The 20,135-nt window shown below is 41.4% G+C and overlaps 1 protein-coding gene across 2 annotated transcripts in view; it reads left to right on the top strand.

Annotated features, from left to right (window-relative positions):
- gfra3 (GDNF family receptor alpha 3) overlaps positions 1-20,135 on the top strand; it is a 79,698-nt gene that overhangs the window by 28,785 nt on the left and 30,778 nt on the right. For both annotated transcript variants that reach the window (XM_082552897.1, XM_082552898.1), the window contains exons 2-3: positions 5,886-6,182; positions 17,831-17,902. In XM_082552897.1, coding sequence (XP_082409023.1) covers positions 5,886-6,182; positions 17,831-17,902 — 369 coding nt within the window. The remainder of the gene's footprint in view (positions 1-5,885; positions 6,183-17,830; positions 17,903-20,135) is intronic.

Raw genomic sequence — 20,135 nt, forward strand, 5'->3', positions numbered from 1 at the left:
AGCGGAAGAAGATGGATGGTTGTTTTTTATTTTTATTTTTGTGAACTCTGAAAATTCTAACAGTCAGCTTGTGCTTAGAATACAGTTGAATAAATATTAAGAACCAGATGATGTAATCATTTCTGGACAGGCTGGAGCATGCTGGTTCAGACGCTGCTCCTCCCAGTGGAAACGCACCTTCTGTAGGGCTTTTTATGAGAGAGAAGGCAAATATGCTCCAGTTATAAGTTTTCACAATTTATTATCCAAACAGTTGGAATTTCAAATTAGTTTTACATGGCACCATGGACCTTCTCTCTCTGGCTCAGAGACAAAAGGCTGTCGCACCCAGGAAGTAAACACTCTTTTATTGCATGTCACAAAAACGTGGTATTAATATGATTGGTCAGAACAGTTTAGAGTGGCCTTAGGTGTGATGTCGGCTCAGGTTTCCTCTTCTGCAGCTTTCTAAGCGTCTCCATTACCATGGCAACCATCTCTTGTCGTCCAGTGTAAAGACGGAGCTTGCATTCTGTAAGAGAAGCTTTATGATCGAGGCTCCGTTCCTGTGAGGGGTCTGGTGTCTGTTACTATTAGGGTAGCAGTCTACTTCCAAACTCTCTACAATTCACTGTGTGCAGTAAAAAATAAAACACAAATATGTTATTCTATTTATGAGACATTAGTTTTATAGATAAACATAAATCCCAACACTTCTCTTTCCTCCTTGTATAAAAAAGATTGTTAATGCTAGTTTTGATTCAAAATTCAATTCCGTTAAAAAAAAATCCAACACATATGAACACCAAATAATAAAGAACAGCAAATGGTTCAGTTTAAACGTCTAACAGCAGTTATGAGACTTAACTTTAATCTGAGCCAAACTGATTTTCTAAGTTGTAAATACAGTAAACGCCCCCCGTCAGACAGTGTTTAACCTCCACTGAGTCAGCAGGTCTTAAAAGTTGTCAGTGTTGAGCAAGTAATTAGTTATAGTTACTAGCTACTTCTTCAAGTAATTGAGTTAGTAACTAAGTTACAATATTATACAAGTTACTAATTACTACGAAAAGTAACTATTGCGTTACTTTAAAAAATGTTTATCCGTTTACACTGCTGTCTGCTTATGGTGGCTTTTTGGCAGCGATTGCAGCAGTTACCTCATTGTTCTGACACACAACACAAAACTATCCACAACACTACACACTAACTACACAAGACAAAACATTAACTACACACTCCAAACACGCTAAACGTCACAAATCTCTCACATCTCAAAACTCCCTCCCTCTCTCGCTCTGTCTCTTGCTGCCACCCTTCCTAAAACTTCCCTCAACAAAAGAATAAAAAAAAAAATCTTCCTGAACAACCAATGCCATGTTGCCATGTCGTTTTTTTTTTGATTGGTCAACACGGTACATTTTTCCACCAATAGGAAAGGGTTTATTGGCTTTTGTTTTTGCTTTTGAGGGCTTTCTTTAGACAACGCAGTTTCTTCCCGTAGTCATTTTTGCTATGTCACTTTAAATTGGTCATGCGATTGGTTTGCCATGATTACTTATTTCTTCCTCAGCCAATCAGCAGCACTTGTGCAATTGTTTTGCCCTCTGGCTCCCAGTAAGCTGAAGACAGCTTCAATCGTATGTGTGTTGAAAAATAGTAACGCATCTGCATCGCATTTTCTTGTTAGTAACGGTAACGGCATTGTAACGATAGAAAGTAATTAGAATTAGATAGTAATGTGTTAGATTACTAATTACTGAAAAAAGTACTGTGTATGTGATAAGTCTCTCATTACGGCTGTTTATGCTGTCCCAACCACAATATTCTTACTCAAAGGTATGTGTGCATGAGTGTGTGTGTTGTAAACCCTCCCCTGTGGTTATACAATATTGTGTTCTCCCATGCATGCGCGTGTGCCTGTGGTGCTGCTGATTGTGCTTCATGCTGTGCACGTGTCCAACCCATCAAGGTTCACACTGGTATGCTCGCTCACAATCTTCTACATCCTTTGCTCTCTGCACTGCCATCTCTCCCTTTTTCTATCTCTGCATTACCTCGTCCACCTCCCCATATGACATTTCTGCCATCATTATAGGATGGCAGAGGGTCGCACTTCCCGTGTGTCAGTTATTGGATTTTAGCAGTGGATCATCAAGGTTTTTGTTTTTGTTTAGTTTTTTTTTTTTGCTATTGCAAATTGAAGCAATCTTACTTCAGAAAGCAACAATTTCTTTCTGGAAAAACTTTGGATTCAACAGAATTTAAGAGCAATTTGAAAATAATACATAAAGGAAAGACTGACTTTGGAGAGCATCCATTCCTACCTACATTTATTGTACACTTCTTCAAGTAGGTAAGAAAACAAAAGAGGGGGTGGAATGTTGCAATGACAGAAAAATCTATTCTTTAGTTATTAAAAGTCAGATGAGTGACATTGTCACTGTGTGCTTAGTCCATGACAACTGGCATCATGCCTATTACACAAATGCAGACCAAACAACCACACAGAGAATTCTTCTCAGCACGCTTTCAGTTTGACTGTGGTGTGGTTTGTCTTAGATGTTAAAGCACAGCAGACAGAATTTGTGCTAGTTCACTTTTAGACTGCATTCCAAAGCCAAAATTATTATGCAGAATTTTCTTTACCCACGTGGAGCACCCAGAAAAGCAGTCAACTCAGAAATAAAAGCCTCAAACGTTGCAACAACATTAATATAAAAAACAAACCAAAAACTAGAAACTAAACTGGGCACTGGAACCTGGAGACTAAGAAACTTGAGGAAGGAAACCAACCAGGACCAGGAGCAAGAATATTTTCAGGAACATGAGAGGAGAAAACATAGCACGATGCAACAAGCAGGGGAAGACTGAGGACTAAAATACACAGGTAGGATCACGGGAGCATGGGGAACAGCAGGAAACACAGCTGGGACAAATCAAACATAATGAGATGAGGGAAGGCAAAACTAGATACACTGACCAAGCGCACAAGACTGTCAAAGTGAAACAGGAAATACGACATGTACGCACAGACACAGACTCAGAGACATCAGAAACACTATGACATAGCTGACATGGTGACAGAGGGAACATACACCAAGTTCCAAATTATTATGTAAGTGATATTTTCCTCTGATTTTCCTAAATAGTCGATTCAAATGACAGTCAGCATAATTTTTGAGTCATCAACCATTAGAGTATAATTCAAATGTTACTGAACAAACCTCCCAATGATAACAGTGTTTTTCACAAATAAAAATCGTAAAACGCACTGTTCCAAATTATTACGCACAACAGAGTTTCAAAACATTTTATAGGTTGTAGAGAATTGAAAATGGTCATTTGTTGAATTTGCAGCATCAGAAGATCATATTTACTGAAATCAAAAGCTATTTCAATCAAAAACATCTTAACAGGTCAAGTTACATATTAATATAGAACTGCTTATTTGATAGCAGTTTCACAATTCTTCCACAATGCTTCCCCGTGTTTTTAACACTGCAGGCGTGATTGCGGATGCCATGCAGGTGCGTCCACACGGCACTGCCGACCACGCCTCACCACATCTGTCTTCCTCCAACAGTCCAACGAAATGCATGTGGTCAGGTTAATTGGTCATTTTAAATTGCTGGCAAGTGTGAGTCTTAGCCCAGACTGGCAACCGGTCCTAAACTTGTAAAAGTTTTATCACTACCAATACTAGTGCAGAATTAATGTACAACATATATGTTAAAGGGTTAACTAGGCAACTGGAACCCGGAATTTCCACAACTGACCAACTATCAGCTTAAAATAACCAAATTGCTTCCAGTTTTTGCGGTGTATAGGTTTTATACTTATTTTTGTATAGTAATTCATATTTTCTTTGTTTCCTGGGTTCTAAAACTTTGGAGGAGAGTGGCATAAAGATGGCTAGGGTCAGCCTTTTCAATATTGAAATAATCAAAACTGAAATATTCCTACCTGGCAGCATGGTGCAAACAGTAAGAAGGTTCTGAGTTCGACCCTGCCATCTTGCTGTGGCTATCTGCATCTCTGGTATTCTGGCTTCCTCCCACAGTCCAAAGACATGCAGTTACTAGGGTTACAATTGCATTTGTCCCTAACCATCGGGAACCCCCACGTTAACTTTTATCGAGTGGAAAAAAGCTGGCGTTCATCCTCCAGCTTCACTGTGTTGATGTTATGCTAACATAGCTGCATTGCTAGTGATCACGTCGACATCATTTTATACCAGCTAGCCCAACTTCAGTAACCCTACAAACGTCATGCTGTTTAGTTTTCTGTCGTCATTTATGTTGGAAGTGATAGCAGAGCTGTACGTTTGAATTTTTCGGAAAACTCTCAGTCAGAACATGCTATATCATGTTTAGGTGGAAGCTAGCGAGCTAACTTCTTGCTAACTCCTAACTCCGTTAAATTTAATAAATTCTGTCTTCATGGATGCCTGGATGTTAAACTTAATTGTTACAACTGGTAAAGCAGGAACGCTGATCATTTTATTAAAGATGAAAGAATTTAGACAGTTTTTAACTCTCAGTGATGCTGCAGTGTTCGTTTGATGTTGAGACCTGAGGTGAACAGAGTTTAGGACCCAGATTACTCAGCAAGACCCATGACTACAGTAGCTGTAATGCTCCAGCAATCCATGAAGCGATGCGGCTTTGTAGCTTACCAAAGTCGTACTAAAACATTTTTGACAGATTTTTGAGCACCGTGTACCACATAAAATTGGTTCAAGGTCAGTAAGCCAGTGTTGCCAACTTAGCGACTTTGTCGCTATATTTAGCGAGTTTTCAGACCCCCTTAGCGACTTTTTTTCTAAAAAGCGACTAGCGACAAATCTGGCGACTTTTTCTGGTGTTATTGGAGACTTATTTATGACGACTTTTGACGTGAAAGCGGGTATCGCTCTTACTCTCAACAAGCAGCGGGTGCTGCCGTGGGTACCTCGCCCGTTCCAAAGTGCTCACGGGCGGAGGATAGTCCACCCCCAGCTGCTGTCAGGGCAGAAGATGTTCACACCTATGCGTCCGAACTGCAAATGAATCGCACATGAGCGAAGCCGCTGCTCCCGCACTGACTGTAACGCAGTCAGTTCTTCTTTTACTGTTGTGCTGTTTTGTGGATCACGAGGTTTAAAACTACTTATAAACACACACACACAAAGTAACTCCACCAGAGTGCCAATTTCGGGTTACTTTTACCGGTCCATGCCCAGATAAGGAGCAGGGTTGGAATTGTGACATTAAAAAACAATAATTGCTAAAAGAAATTTAATTTGTAGTTCTAAATAAATTCTAAATGCATTTAGGACGTTTTTTACTCACTTTATGTCTCTTCCACGATGTTATTTCTCTCTCCAACAACATAGGTTACAATTAGATTAGCATGACCAATTATGCAAATGACGTCATTTAGCGACTTCTAGCGACTTTTAGGACAGCCAATAGCGATTTTCCTTACTGAGGAGTTGGCAACACTGCAGTAAGCACAACCAGAATTCATACACAAGGCGCACTGGATTATAAGGCGCACTGATGCACTAATATGAAAGTGAAAGCATACGCCTTATAGTGCGGAAAATACAGTTCTAACTTGAGAGTATGAACCTATGAGGGTGCAGAAAGCCAGTGACTGAGTCCAGAAGAAGGTGCTGTTGCTTATTAGCTGTGGTGCGCCACTCAACATTTTATTCTCTATCAGAAAAAATTGTGCTCCACAAAAGAGTAAACATATAACAGTGCAAACAGTAAAGCTAACATTTAGCTTATCTTATCTTAGCTGCAATAGTTTGCTGGCTATTCAAGTCACTATATGTATACGCTGTAAGTATTTTCTCTAAGACCTTGTCATGGCATAGTAATGCAGTGTATCTGATGTTAACTTTTTTGCTTTCCTAGGTGTGTTGCCATCCTCAGCATCCATCTTTAACTTCCCTGCCCCCACCATCGACTGTGTTGAAGCTCATCGTGTGTGCTCCGTTGAACCCACGTGCGAGGCATTGTATCGAGGCTTGGAGCTATGTGCAGAAGATGCAGCGGTGTCCCCGCAGGCAGAACAGTTGGCATCTGAGTGCGTGGAGAGGCGGGATGCCCTGCTAGCCAAACACCCCTCTCTACTGACCTGCAAATGTCAGCGTGGTTTCCGTAAGGAGGAGCTGTGCCTGCGCATATACTGGAGGGTTCGTCTGCTGCCAGGTCAGTGTGGTTGGATCGTGTTGGAGGTGTATATCTAAAGCTCAACTAAACTCTTTGGATAGCATAAGGTTTAAAATTAGGGGTGTGGTCATTTCAGTTTAACAGTATGCTGACTAATCCAGCTGAAGCTGATAGTGTTGAGTGACACTACGTATTTTGGTATCAATAGCAAGTAAATACAGGACCAGTACTGCAGATACCAACAGCGATACTTATAGTTCTAACTGTTTAGAGGAAAAGATTTATGAGATGAATCATTACCACTTAATTTAAAATTTAATGACCTGAATGTATTTTAAATAATTTAAAAAATACCTTTTAGATTTTCAAATATTTTGGGTTTTTCTGAGACCTGGAACTTAAAATTACTTGGTATTATACCAGTTTAAATGTATTTTATAAATAAGATAAACAGTCAACATAAAGGGTTAATATATTCAGACATGATTCATGGTTCATATTTGAGGTATATATTTTCAAATCCAATAAATTAATTTTATTAGATTTAATAAAAAATATAAGGAGCAGGCTGAGGTGGTTCGGGTATCTCACAAGGATACCTCCTGGGCTCCTCTTGGGTGAGGTTTTCCGGGCATGTCCCACTGGGAGGAGGCCCTAGGGCAGACCCAAGACACGCTGGAATAAAGTAACTTATTTAACACAATTCAGTGGGCTGAATATATAATTTAAATGTCTCAATATAGGGCACCATGGTGGTGTAGTGTTTAGCACTGTTGCTCACAGCAATGGTCCTGAGTTTGACTCCAGGCCTTTTTACATGTCCTCCCTGTGTTTATGTGGGTTCTCTCCTGGTACTCTGCCTTCCTCCTACAATCCAAAGACATGCAGTTAATGGGGTTAGGCTATTTGGTGATTCTATATTATCCGCTGGGGTAGGCTTCAGCCCCCCCATGACCCTGATAAGGACAAGTGGAAACGAATAGATGGATGGGTCTGTGAATATAGTCTAAATCAGTTATCAGTTTGTTAAAGTAACAGCTGTGATGATCAGTGACACTAAGTAATGTTGAAAGAACAACCTGAATCATGACTAATGTCCCAGCAGTGCCCTCAGATGAGTTAATGGGATGGCTGTAGCTCAGGAGGTAGAGCAGGTCATCTACTGATTGGAAGGTTGGTGGTTTGATCCCTGACTCCCCCAGTCTGCATGGGGGAGCCAGGGATCCTTGGAGAGGGCATTAACCCCAAGTTGCTCTTTGATGCATCCATCGGAATGCTTCAGAAATGAATGTGTGTGAATGTTAGCTAGTAAGCCCTTAAAGCATAGAAGAAAGCGCTTGTGTGAGTGTGGCATGTCGTATAAAGCGTGACAAGTGCTCTGGGAGAGTAGAAAAGTGCTATAAAAGCATCAGTTCATTTACTAAGAGATTACTTTGACCACTATATGAGCTACCTGGATATTCTTTGCATTTCTGGAAGGACTGGAACAGTGGCATCTGTCTCTACGCTGGCGGTCGGGGTCTGTCTGTGGAATTTCTTGTTATTGTTTCTTTTCCTGCTGTTTCCAAGAAAAAGCTTTTATTTTTTTTTCTGGCCTTTCATGTATTTATATAGGTTTGTTTTGTTGCCACAGTAGAGAATTGCCTCTGCATGCACATTACTGTTTGCAACGTTTCCATTCACATTCATAAAATATAGTATGTACTGTTTTGAAGGCTATCTTTATACTTCAAAAGTCTCAAGTACATTTAAAGCTTGTGCTTTATTATTTTTGTATGACATATATATTAGGTATAGTGGAGGCATGCCAGTGTGGAAGGTAAATGTGATATAGAAGCTACTATTATATCACATTCGCTACACATTTTGTATGTAATGATTGAATCTACATTGTAGGTATAATTGTCAGATATTACAGTGTTTTCAATATATCTGTGTGTGAGTCTACTCATCAACATCATGCCTCAAGATTTTATGCTCACTAACCAAATAACAGCACCTACATCCTTGTTTCTGACAGGTTACATAGAAGATCATTAGCAGCAGTATTTTGACACACTGTTGATACTTTTTTTTTCTTTTTTTACTCAGGCAACCATATGCATCGATGTACTTTCTTATGTTATAAAAAGACTTTCTAGCGACTACTCTATATTCAGTCATTGCTAATTTTAGCCCTTTTATTCAAGACAGAATCTCTTTTTTAACCAACAAACTTGTCATAATCCCAAACCAGTCTTGTGTACAAATGAAGCCCTGCTAAAGACTCCTCAGTCTGAACACACAGACTCACAGGAGTCTATCTTCTATGCTGGTGGGATTTGTGCATCAGTAAGTGAGCTAACACAAGCCTACGGACTCCACCTCCCCTGTGGCCTATTAGTCAGTGGAGCATTAGTGTAATTACACACTCTTCAGTTCCCTATGCTACTAGGCTGCTCTAGCATGTCATTACCATAAATATATAGCCTGGAAAAGGATTTACATACATAAACACTTTACATGCCATTACATTTTTGATTGAACTTGTACTTTGGAATGCGCTTAAATAATTTGCAGGAACAAGCGCCTGGTCCACTAGTCAATTACAGCTCTGCTAATGGCTTTTACAAGTGGACAGAAGTAGCTTTTAATAACATGGGCTCATGATCACTTTGGATGTGGTATCCTGTCGGTCATATCTTGTCATTTATTTTGTCCATATTGATGAGATTTTATATGACAGAGGGATGTGTTATTGGCTGATTTCAATAAAAGGTTAAGTGTACAATATGATTTGCAATTCAGTACAAGAAACATCAAGAAGACCTAAAGAGCAGTAATATGATGAAGGGAAATGACTTTCATGGTTGTGCTTCTATAGTCGTTAAAATAATGGATGCATAGACCACACATGTTGAGTGATGTGTTGTATGTGGGGTAAGATGAGAACACCAATTAGTATATGTGTCAACCCTAAAGAGACATCTGAGGTGTCATCACTAAATTTGCTGGTGACTCTGACTGCTCAGCAGGGCACACAGTCTCCTTGGGCTTGCACAGTTCCTGTAGAGGAACCATTCAAAGTCTCTGAGCTTCCATAGCAAAGTAGGTAGAGGGTCAGCAGATGTGACCACTCAAAACAAACACACAAACAAAAAAACCCAACTAAGAATTTTACCTCAGTTACCTTCAATGTTAATGTCAAATCATTTCAAGTTTCCACAATATTCAAATTTCTCAATGAACAAACTATGTCTTCATAAAATATTATAATTAATTTGAAATTATATACATCACATTGCATTATATTATATAATCTTTCACCACCTGTTGTGTTTGTGGCCACAGGAATTATTCCATTTTAGTTTTATTTATACAGCGCCAAATCACAACAACAGTCGCCTCAAGGTGCTTTATATTGTAAGGTAGAGCCTACATACAGAGAAAAGCCCAACAACCATAGCACTAGCCCTAGCACTTTGGCGACAGTGGGAAGGAAAAACTCCCTTTTAACAGGAAGAAACCTCCGGCAGAACCAGGCTCAGGGAGGGGCGGGGCCATCTGCTGTGATTGGTTGGGGTGAGAGAAGGAAGACAGATGGAACCAGTCTTTATATTAACAGGCTGAAAATTCACTTTTTATATCTGCTGCTCGGGAAAGTAAATGGACTGGTTCTTATTTAGCGCTTTTCTACTCTGACCACTCAAAGCACTTTACTTGTACATTCACCCATGGATGACTGAAGTATGTCCAAAGTACGCTGTTTCTAAGTGGTGTCATGGTCCTGGGTCTTTTGACCCAGCGTTTTAAGTTTGAGTTTATTTTGTTCATTAGGTTATCTAAGTTCATTTGGTTATTAGACTCCTTGTGTTTTCTTCCCCTGTATTTAAGCTTCCCCTCACCCTTCGTGTTTCATGCTGCGTGTCTTATGTTATCAAGTTTGTATTATTATGCCTAAGTGTTTCTAGTTATTATTTTCCCCTCGTGTTTCCAACCATGTTAAATCTCCCCTGCTCTTCGTGCGTTTCATGTCTGTGTCTTACGTTGTCAAGTTCGGGTTGTCATGTCTATGTCTCATTATGTTTCCTGTTTTATTGTGAAGAGGTCTGGTGTTCTGTGTTCATCATGTTCAGTTTTACTCTCCCACTGTGACGTCATTATGTTCATGTGTGCCAGCTGTTTCCTCATGTGTCTCCACTTCCCCTAATCACCTCCTGTGTATTTAAGTCCTCTGTTTTCAGTGTGTGATTGTCAGGTCGTCTGTTGTCCACGCCATGTTTCCTATGCCATGCTTCCAAGTTTCTTGTCTAGGTTTTTCTTATTGTTTGTTTAGATTTCCCAGTTTAGGTTTGTGTTAATTTTGCTTCAGTTTGCCTTGCCCTTTGTTTGTACCTTTTTTACCAGCCATATTAAACGGCTCGCTTTTTGTTAACATTCAAGTTTTGTTCCCTGTTCCTTGGAGTCTGCATTTTGGGTCCTTTTTCAATTCATACAGTCTGCCCTCGCCAGACTGTGACAGAACGACCTGACCAGAATGGACCCAGCAGACATCTTTGAGGATTTTTGGGAGTTCAGCACTCGTGTGACCATTCTCCATGGACAGTGGAAAATCTATTCTGCGTGCAGACAGGAGAGTGAGAAGGAGTCAGTTAGAGTTCAGCTGTACCGGATTCTGTCTGCATACCCGGCTTACATGGAGGGATTGTCGGAGGATTTGCACGGCTTCATCCGCACCGTGTTGCCAAAGCAGCCCCCCAGCATGCAGACTGAATTACTCCAGCCCCTCTGTGACGCAGCCCTCCCTATGCCAGCTATAGGAGCTAAAGTTGGCGTGTTGAGTCTCCCGCCTGTCTCCATGTCCATGTCGCCACTGCAGCAGACAAGTGCTGCGTTTTCCTCACCTCAACCGGTGGCTGCTTCCAGCGCTACATTCACCTCAGCCGTAGCGGCGCTGGCCTCCACGACCACGGCTTCCAGGAGGAGGCGGCGTCCAGGTCGTCACCACGGCTCACAGCAACATGAGGTGGATGATTGTATTCTGAATCCACGCGTTTTTTCTAAGGACAATATTGGAACAAACACTGCCTTAAAGGTTCATGGGCATGTTTATGAAATGACTAAGACTGAAAAATCACCAGCCAAGTCTTCCACGGAATATCTTATCCCTCTGCACAATTACCTAGCATCCCAGTGTATTGATCATGCTATGAACTTTGCTTCCAAGAAGCCAAATTATAAGACTGTTTGCACTGGAAGTGCTAGCCATGAGGCTCAGCTAAGCTACTGTGGGACCGAGATCCAGGCCAGGTTGGAGCCAGGGGCTAAGTTGGAGTTTGTGCAGCCTTTTCCTGTGTCTGCTGGAGGGCCCGAGGAGCCCGTCCAGCACCATGCCGCGTCGGCTGGGGGGCCCGAGGAGCCCGTCCAGCCTCACGCCTCGTCAGCTGGCGGGCCCGAGGAGCCCGTCCAGCCTCACGCCTCGTCAGCTGGCGGGCCCGAGGAGCCCGTCTAGCCTCACGCTTCGTCAGCTGGCGGGCCCGAGGAGCCCGTCCAGCCTCATGCTTCGTCAGCTGGAGGGCCCGAGGAGCCCATTCAGCCTCATGCTTCGTCAGCTGGAGGGCCTGAGGAGCCCGTCTGGCCACCTTCTGCTTCACCACCTGTGGCTGCAGCGCCACCTCCTGCGGCTCCCGTGCCGCCACCTGCAGGACCACCACCTGCTGCGCTACTGCTTGCTGCTTCTACGCCTCAGCCTGAGGACGACGCCTCACCTGGTTCTGCCACACCTCAGTCTGAGAACTCATACGAACTCATTTCACCCACTATAGACTGTGTGTTGCTGCAACTTGAAAAGCAACCTGCCTCGTCAGCTGGAGGGCCCGAGGAGCCCGTCCAGCCTCATGCCTCGTCAGCTGGAGGGTCCGAGGGGACCGTTCAGCCGCCACCTGCGGCCGCCTCGTCGTCACCTGGTCCAGCTTTGTCAGAGTCTTCAGCCTCGTCTGGTCCAGCTTCGTCAGAGTCTTCAGCCTTGCCTGGTCCGGCCTCTGCTGCGTCTGGCCCTGCCTCGCCTGGTCCTGTTGTGCCAGCTGGAGGTTCAGCCATATTAAACGGCTCGCTTTTTGTTAACATTCAAGTTTTGTTCCCTGTTCCTTGGAGTCTGCATTTTGGGTCCTTTTTCAATTCATACAGTCTGCCCTCGCCAGACTGTGACAAGTGGTTCCTATCTAAGATTCACATGCATTCATACTCTGATGGATGCATTGGAGAGTAGCATGGTTAGTATTTTACCCAAGGACACTTGGCATGTAGACTGGAGCATACTGGGATCGAACCACCAAGCTTACTGAAGACTCATAAACAGAAAACTCAGCATCATTAGCACCTTGATGTCCTCAGACTTAGGTGAAGAGGCAGGTTCTGACCAGGGTGAGAAGCAGAGAGACAGTAGCCCTCTTCCGCCTGAAAAGGCGAAATAGCAAAGGATTGGCGATGTCCCGTCTGCATCAGGATGCAGATGATTGGCTGGGTAGCAAAGTGTCTGTGAGCCCCAGAGCCAGGTCCAAAATGTGGTGAGAAGCATACTGTGGTGATAGGGCTTAGAAGCAGGTCTGCTGATACAGCAACAGGAACATTAGAGGCATGTCTTTGAGTGTGAACTGTGACCAATGAGGAAATTCAGATTTCAATTTCTTTAGCTGCATTTCCATGACAGTTTTTCAGTGACATATGTCCAAAATTGTTGGGGACAAGCATTTCTAGAATTTTGCCTTCTGGTATGTTTCTCAGAGACGTTTCACCTTCATCCTAGAAGGCTCTTAAGTTTTAAAACCAATCGATCATACATGTGAAGCACATAGTCAATCACAATACACAAAAATGAATAATAAACAGAACTATCATCTATCATGTATCATATAGTCTGAATGCTGTCAGGACGCGATAGCACTGTGGCTCTAACAGTCTCGTGCCAGGAGTTAGAGGTGTTGTCCATAATGCACGTTAGCTCGGCTAACATCCTCCTCCACACATCTGCTATTTAGAGTTTTGGGAGCTGGCCAGACAGAGCTGCCCTTCTGCACCAATCTTCTTCTCTCAGTCAGGAGCCGCACAAGCCTTTTCCTTTACCCCTCTGTGCTGCCACTTGCCCAGCAGGCAACCATCAAAGTCTCTTGGGGTGTGCAAGACATTACTGAAGACTTGTTACGACACAGTGAACTGCCCATGGGTGTCATGTGACCAGTGCCGTTCACTGTTAAGGTGAACACCCAGGAATTCATACCTGTTCATGACCTTGATGTCCAAACCAGGGATGTTAACCAGTGCGATAGGTGTTGGTTTTCTCTGGAGGTTAACCACTTCTCTGAATCAAATCATTGTTGTCCTGGGCACCTGTCCCTAATTCCCTCTCCAGACATCCCTGCTTTTGTTCTGAGATTGAGTCTAATTCACTGTCAGATGATCTCTATAGACTCTAGAGTGTTTCTTTAGGCTCTTCTTGTTTGTGTTCTTCTTTTTCTTCAACCAAAATAAAAAACATCATTTTGGTAAAATTTGGTAAAATTAAACCATGTGGATTGGTCTCCACATGTCCTCTGCCAGAATGTCTGAACAATTACAGTATTTTGATAAACGTTCTTAGAATAAAATAATAAAGTTTCTGTCGTCAATAACATATCCTAGATTTTTTTTATCCTCTTTGTTTGTTTTATGATACAAATGTCAGATGTTTGTCTGTCTTACTACACTGTATTGCCAAAAGTATTCGCTCGTCTACCTTTACATGCATATGAACTCAAGTTAACCTATTCTTGGAAAAATGGAAATGGAAAAGTTTCTTTTTTTAAACTTGTTTTATTAGGTTTAATCTTTTAACTTTTTGCATCAAGCAAATATTAAATTATATGCAATATTCTCTGACTGGAAGAAATTAGTTTAACATTTAAACCTATTTTCTGCACATTCCAGCTCATAAAATAAAATATTTTTTGTGTTTACACTCAGTCTTTCAAATAGATGCAAGTAAAACACAGCAGAAAATAAATAAAGTCACAGACTCAGCGGTCCTGTTGCTCTATTTTCACCAGTAAAGCAGGAGCGGGGTAGGCGGAGGTTTACCCTGGTGCAGGTGAGCCGCAGCAGTCAGTGGAAGAATCCGCGAGTTTCTCTGTGAGTTTCCCATTACGTCGTAGCTACTCGGTGCTTGTTTGGAAGTTTAGGGGTTTTTTCGCTGTAAAAAGAAGTTTTCTTCCCACGCACAGCGGACACTAATGTTTTTGTCACTTTTTATGGAATCAAACTCAAAGTAAGGTCAGTACTTCCACGCTTTAAACGCTGCACGCTCATACTCTCTCTGCACTCGATATATGATCCATTGTTGATCTGCACACAGCTGTTGTCACGAACGTCGCACTTGCTTACGTCACTGTCATGAGACATTCTCGCAAAAAAAATCACAGTTTTAGTAACGCAGTAATGTAGCGTTCTTACGGGAAAGTAACAGTAATCTAATTACCTTTTTTGCAATAGTAATCCCTTACTTTACTCGATACTTGAATAAAGTTATCAGATTACAGTAACGCGTTACTGCCCATCTCTGGTTGTGATACCCGTTATTTTCAGCTGGGGTATTAGCTTTTATCAGGCAGGACTCGCATGTCTTGCCTCCTCGTGATGATAGCGTGTACTTCTATGCTTGCAACTCTGTAACAGTCCACCAAAAGTTCTTTATAGTTGAGCCCATGGAGCAGACAAGCAATCTGTGCTAGCTGCTTAGGTCTCACCTGGAAACAGTTCTCCACTGCAGTACGGTTCTCTGAAGTGGGACTTAACCAGTGTTGGGAAGGTTACTTTTAAAATGTATTCCATTACACAATACAGAATACATGCCCCAAAATGTATTCTGTAACGTATTCCGTTACGTTACTCAATGACAGTAACGTATTCTGAATACTTTGGATTACTTAATATATTATCATGCTTTTTACAACAACGTGAATGTACTATTGCTGTGTGATTTATTACTATTACTGAAGGTCCGCGACTCCGAACTGTAGTAAAGGGACCTCTGACTAATACGGCGGGGTCCCTGTCGGCTCGTAGCCGAAAACTAGCTTTACTTTGTTGTGTGGGTCAACTTTTTTTTTTTTGTGATCAACATTTTATTGATTTAAAACGGGGTTGGGGGGGGGGGGGGGTACAGACATATACAGCACAACTGTAAACTGCAGTAGCAAAGCAAACATTAGCAAACAAGGCATAGGGACAGCAAAGAAAAGACACAAAAACACAAAGTTAAAACCAATTATTGCCTCTTCCAGGAGATAACTCTGGATGAGAAGATTTTCCAAGCGTCAACAGTTGTGGGTCGAGCTTTATTTAATTTTGCTGTGGTATGTTCAAAACCAATAACACGGATAAGACATCGTCTCCAGAATGATTCCATACAAATGTCAGGACAGAACCATTGCTTTGTAATAGTCTTCTTTGCGGATGTAAATCCAGCGAACAACATTTTGCATTGCATTTGTTTTAAGGAGATTTGTGTGGGTCAACTTTTCTTGCGAGAGACAGAGAGAGGCGTTGAAAGGCTGCTCCAACGGAACTTATTGTTTTCGGAGGAAAACAGGAACACGGTGTACAGTCGAGTCTTAATAGCTTACTTACAACTGGGCTCGTCAGGCTTTCTTCTTGGCTGCAGTGGTTATTATTATATTTACATGCTTCCAGCTCCCGTTTTTCCTCGATGACAACTCGTACCTTTCCACTCCCCTTTTTCTCCCTCCTCGCGCTCACAGACCCATAACGTGTATGGCAGTCCATTCTCCCTGCAGCACGGACTACACTGCCCATGATGCTACATTCTTTAGAGCTATGCTTGTAGCATTCTGCCTGTTAGCTTAGCACAACAACAACAACAACGAAAAGGCGCTCTCTCACCCAGGAAACACACAGTCGCAGAGAGAGAGAGAGAGCGTCGCCCTGTAACCATGACAACCGTAACGCTGCCGCCTGGAACAACAGAACGTAGCTGTCAAACAAACCCAAACAGTCCTGACCCGCGACAATATGAAACAGGAAAGTACCGCAGTGTAATCCATTTATTTCAACAAAGTAACTGTATTCTGAATACCACCCTTTTAAACGGTAACTGTAACGGAATACAGTTACTCATATTTTGTATTTTAAATACGTAATGGCGGCACATGTATTCCGTTACTCCCCAACACTGGACTTAACAAACATTCACACACATTGATAATTGTTATTAATCTCTCTGTTATAAGTTACCCCTCTTAAACCAAGCGAATTGTTGCAACATCTTCAGAAGCTGTTGTGTTCTTCTTCCCTTCCTTCCTATTCATTTCCCCCCTCACATCCCAGCCAATTGCAACAGGGAGACCAACAGTCTAAAAAAAGCCCTTCAGTGTTACTTAATATGAAACCGTCATTTTGTATTTCTTAAGTGAACCATCTACATCCTCATGAAACATTATAATGCATATTATATGTACATTACATTACACCACATTATGTCATATTGCCTTTCATTGCCTTGTGTTACCATTCTGTTTGTGTCAAATATGTTTATTTCATCCCCATATTATCATCAGGCCTACAATTGTTAATATCAACCAGCTGCCGTGAAAACTAAAATATGAAGTGTCATTCCTGTTAGCGCAGAAAATAGCACCGGTCTATTTTACCCTGCCTGATACAGAGTAAACTGGCTTCCATCCTGGAACCAGGCCTGGTGAGGGAGTATGTGGGAAAGCGCCCAATGGCTCGTTCTTTTGGCCGAGCCTGAAAAGGAAAAATGGGCCTGCCCTCCTGCAGGCTCACAGTAGGTGCCACAGGGGTTGGCTGTGATGTGCGTTAGACAGCAGTCAAAGGTGGAGGCCCTGGTGGCCCACACCCTGGCTTTTCAGACTTTGCCATTAGGAGTCCATGTGTAGACTCATGACAAACCGGTCAGATCTCTCAGCTGGCATGAGAATAATGAATTGGATGGATGAGCGTGAGCTGGAGAAGGTGGCTGGAGAGGGCGAGTCTAGGTTTTTCTGCTTCTGTGACCTGGCCCTGGATAAACATCATGGTTATTGGTGTTCCCAGTTCAGTGGGTCTCTTTTTGACTTTTTCTAAGTGAATTTGAAGTAAAGGTGTAGGACTGTGGCACTTCAGTTAAACTGAACAACCTCAGAGTTAACCTAAAACCAATCAGTAAGCATGAGCCAATTTCTTTCCTCGGGAATCTGTAATTAATTAAATCCTTTAATAATGAAAACAGATGTATGAATATAAGTGGGGAATTCCGATATCATTTCCATGCATTACCTAAGTTTTTCTTTTAACCTCCTAAGACTCCAACTCTTCCACAGCAGCATTTTTAATTTCTCTCTGATATTTGGGCTGATTGGGGCCCGATGAATGTAAAAACAAAGAATTACCAGATTTTTACCCAATTTTTGTTTCTAAGAAAAATGAGAGCCACAAATGAGGATATTCGTTTAAAATTTTGATAGAACAGTGGTAGTATAATGTCCTCGTAAGTGGACATCAGGCCCTTGTAGAGCAAAATTGAGTATTTGGGTCTAAATAAACAAAAATGTGATGTCCACATATGTGGACGCCAGGTCCTAGGAGGTTAAATATGTTTGCCTTATCATAAACAGACAGATAGGTTTGCTAATGTTTGTGTGTTCCTTTGTCTCCAGGGGAGGAGGAGCTGGAAACATCTCCATATGACGACATGCTTGTGGATACACACATGGCTTCGTTAGTGGCAGGTAAAACACACACTGATAAGCACATGGTCACTTGTGCAGTCTTTTTTTCACGATTAACCACATTGAGTTTGTGGACTTGAACATTGAGTTTTTAATGACATAGATGTCTATAGCAGTGAAGCAGATCAATGGCTCACTAAGCCTCAGAGATGTTGTTAAGTATATATCAATCAATATCATGTAGTGACACTGATCTTTTACTGTTTTTTTCTAATCTCTGCTTTTCTAAGTCCATTTACATCAACAATATTTTCACCATCAGGGTTTTCAGTGTGCACTCACATTAGTGGTGTTAGGTCGGTTTCCTTTGTTCAGCTGCATATTTTCTTTTATCCAGAAATGTCCCAGCATCTACTTATCTGAATGGAACAGACATGCAACAGGCATTTATTGTTATGAAAAACATATCCTAAAAAAACTGGTGATTACTTTTGGACATATCCAAAAGAGCATAAACTGTCAAATGTCTCAAGCTAATAGGTAGCTATAACACTGATAAGAAACATACTCAAGGTTCCCAGGGGAGGAATCCCAGCCTACTCCGGGTAAAATAAGTATTGAACATGTTCCAAGTAAATATATTTCTAAAGGTGCTATGAAATCTGATGTTGGTAACAGCCCATCCAATCCACACATTCAAAGAAATCAAACCATAGAGGTCCATAAATTAAATGAAGTGCTATAGTGAGAAATGAACATGCTTACGGAGAGTTGTTTAATACTCCGTACAAAAGCCTTTATTGGTAATCAATTCAAGACGCCTTTTATATGGGGAAACTAGGTGCAAACATTGCTCAGGTCTGAGTTTGGCCCATTCTTCCACCTTAACAGTCTCCAAAGCCTGAAAGTTCGGTGGGTCCCTTCTATGACCTCAGTTCTTCAGTTCTTTCCATAGATTTTGAATTGGATTCAGGTCATATGTTTGGCTGGGCCATTCTAGGAGCTTTATCTTCTTTCTTTGAAACCAATTGAAACCACATTTTTCATCTTCATGGTAGATGGCATCAGATTTTTTATCAAGAATGTCTTGGTACATTTTTACATTCATCTTTCCTTCACTTATATGAAGTGTCAGGTGGTGGAAAACAGCCCCACACTTTGATGTACCTACTTCCAAACATCACTGTTCATATGGTGTTATAAAGTGCCTTTTGACCAGCAAGTGCCTCAGATATGGTGTATTTTATGGCATTCAAAGAGTTAAATTTAAAACTTAAAAAAAGGTTCAATATGCTTTTTTCAGAAAGTGAATCTTGTGTGGTGACACCCTGGAGGTTTACCTGTTTTCTTTGAGATTATTGGACCTGCCGATTCCAAGTCTTTCTGTAGCTTTCTACAAGTGGTCCTTGGATCTTGGACAACTCTTCTGATAATTCTTTTCTCTCTGTCTGAAATCTTGCTAGGAGCGCCAGGTTGTGGTTGGTTTTTGGTGAAATTATGTTCTTTCCACATCTGGATTATGGCCCCAAGAATGCTTACTGGAAGCTTCATTAGTTTAGAAATTATTTTATAACCAATCCCATCAGTATATTTTAGAACGATAAGGTTGCGAAGGTCTTGAAATCAATCAGTCTTGAAATTTTTCTGTTTTTTCTGTTTTCTTTGTGTTAGTGTAGGTCTTTATTTACTTTGTTATCAACATCTGATGAGAATTTCATGTCAGTAGTATCGTTAGAAATATATTATTAACTATATTATGTTATTTATCTACTTATTTTACCTGCTGTAGATTCAGAGGGTAATTTTTTTAAAGAGTACTAGTACTCGGTGAGAAGAATTACTGTGATTAATTTTACACCTTTAAAAAAAAAAACTGTATCCCATAATTTACAGCATAGGACAATCTTATATACATGACAAATGAGTAATACTTACCCCACATTTGGGAAATTCTTTTGCTACAGTAGTTGTAACCACACCAACTTACACAGAACACATTACACATCGTTTAGCTGCACACACTGAAGCACCTGCTTATCCCCTTTTGTGTACAGCCTCTCTGTTGTTCTTCCAGTTCAGCCTGTGGATACAAGCTGTTTGTTTGTGACAGAGCTTAAGATAAACTTTATTGTTCAACTTGCCATGTAGATCAGTAAGAGACCAAACCGCTACTCCTGAATGATTGATGTCGTTCACATTCTCACTTCACAAAATCTTTCCCCAGATTTCCCCCAAATATATTTATTTCTCATCTGAACTAGCTAAATTAAATTTCCCTCATCACAAAAATGAA

Source organism: Aulonocara stuartgranti, assembly GCF_965226115.1.
Source record: "Aulonocara stuartgranti genome assembly, chromosome: 2".
NCBI classification, from domain to species: domain Eukaryota; kingdom Metazoa; phylum Chordata; class Actinopteri; order Cichliformes; family Cichlidae; genus Aulonocara; species Aulonocara stuartgranti.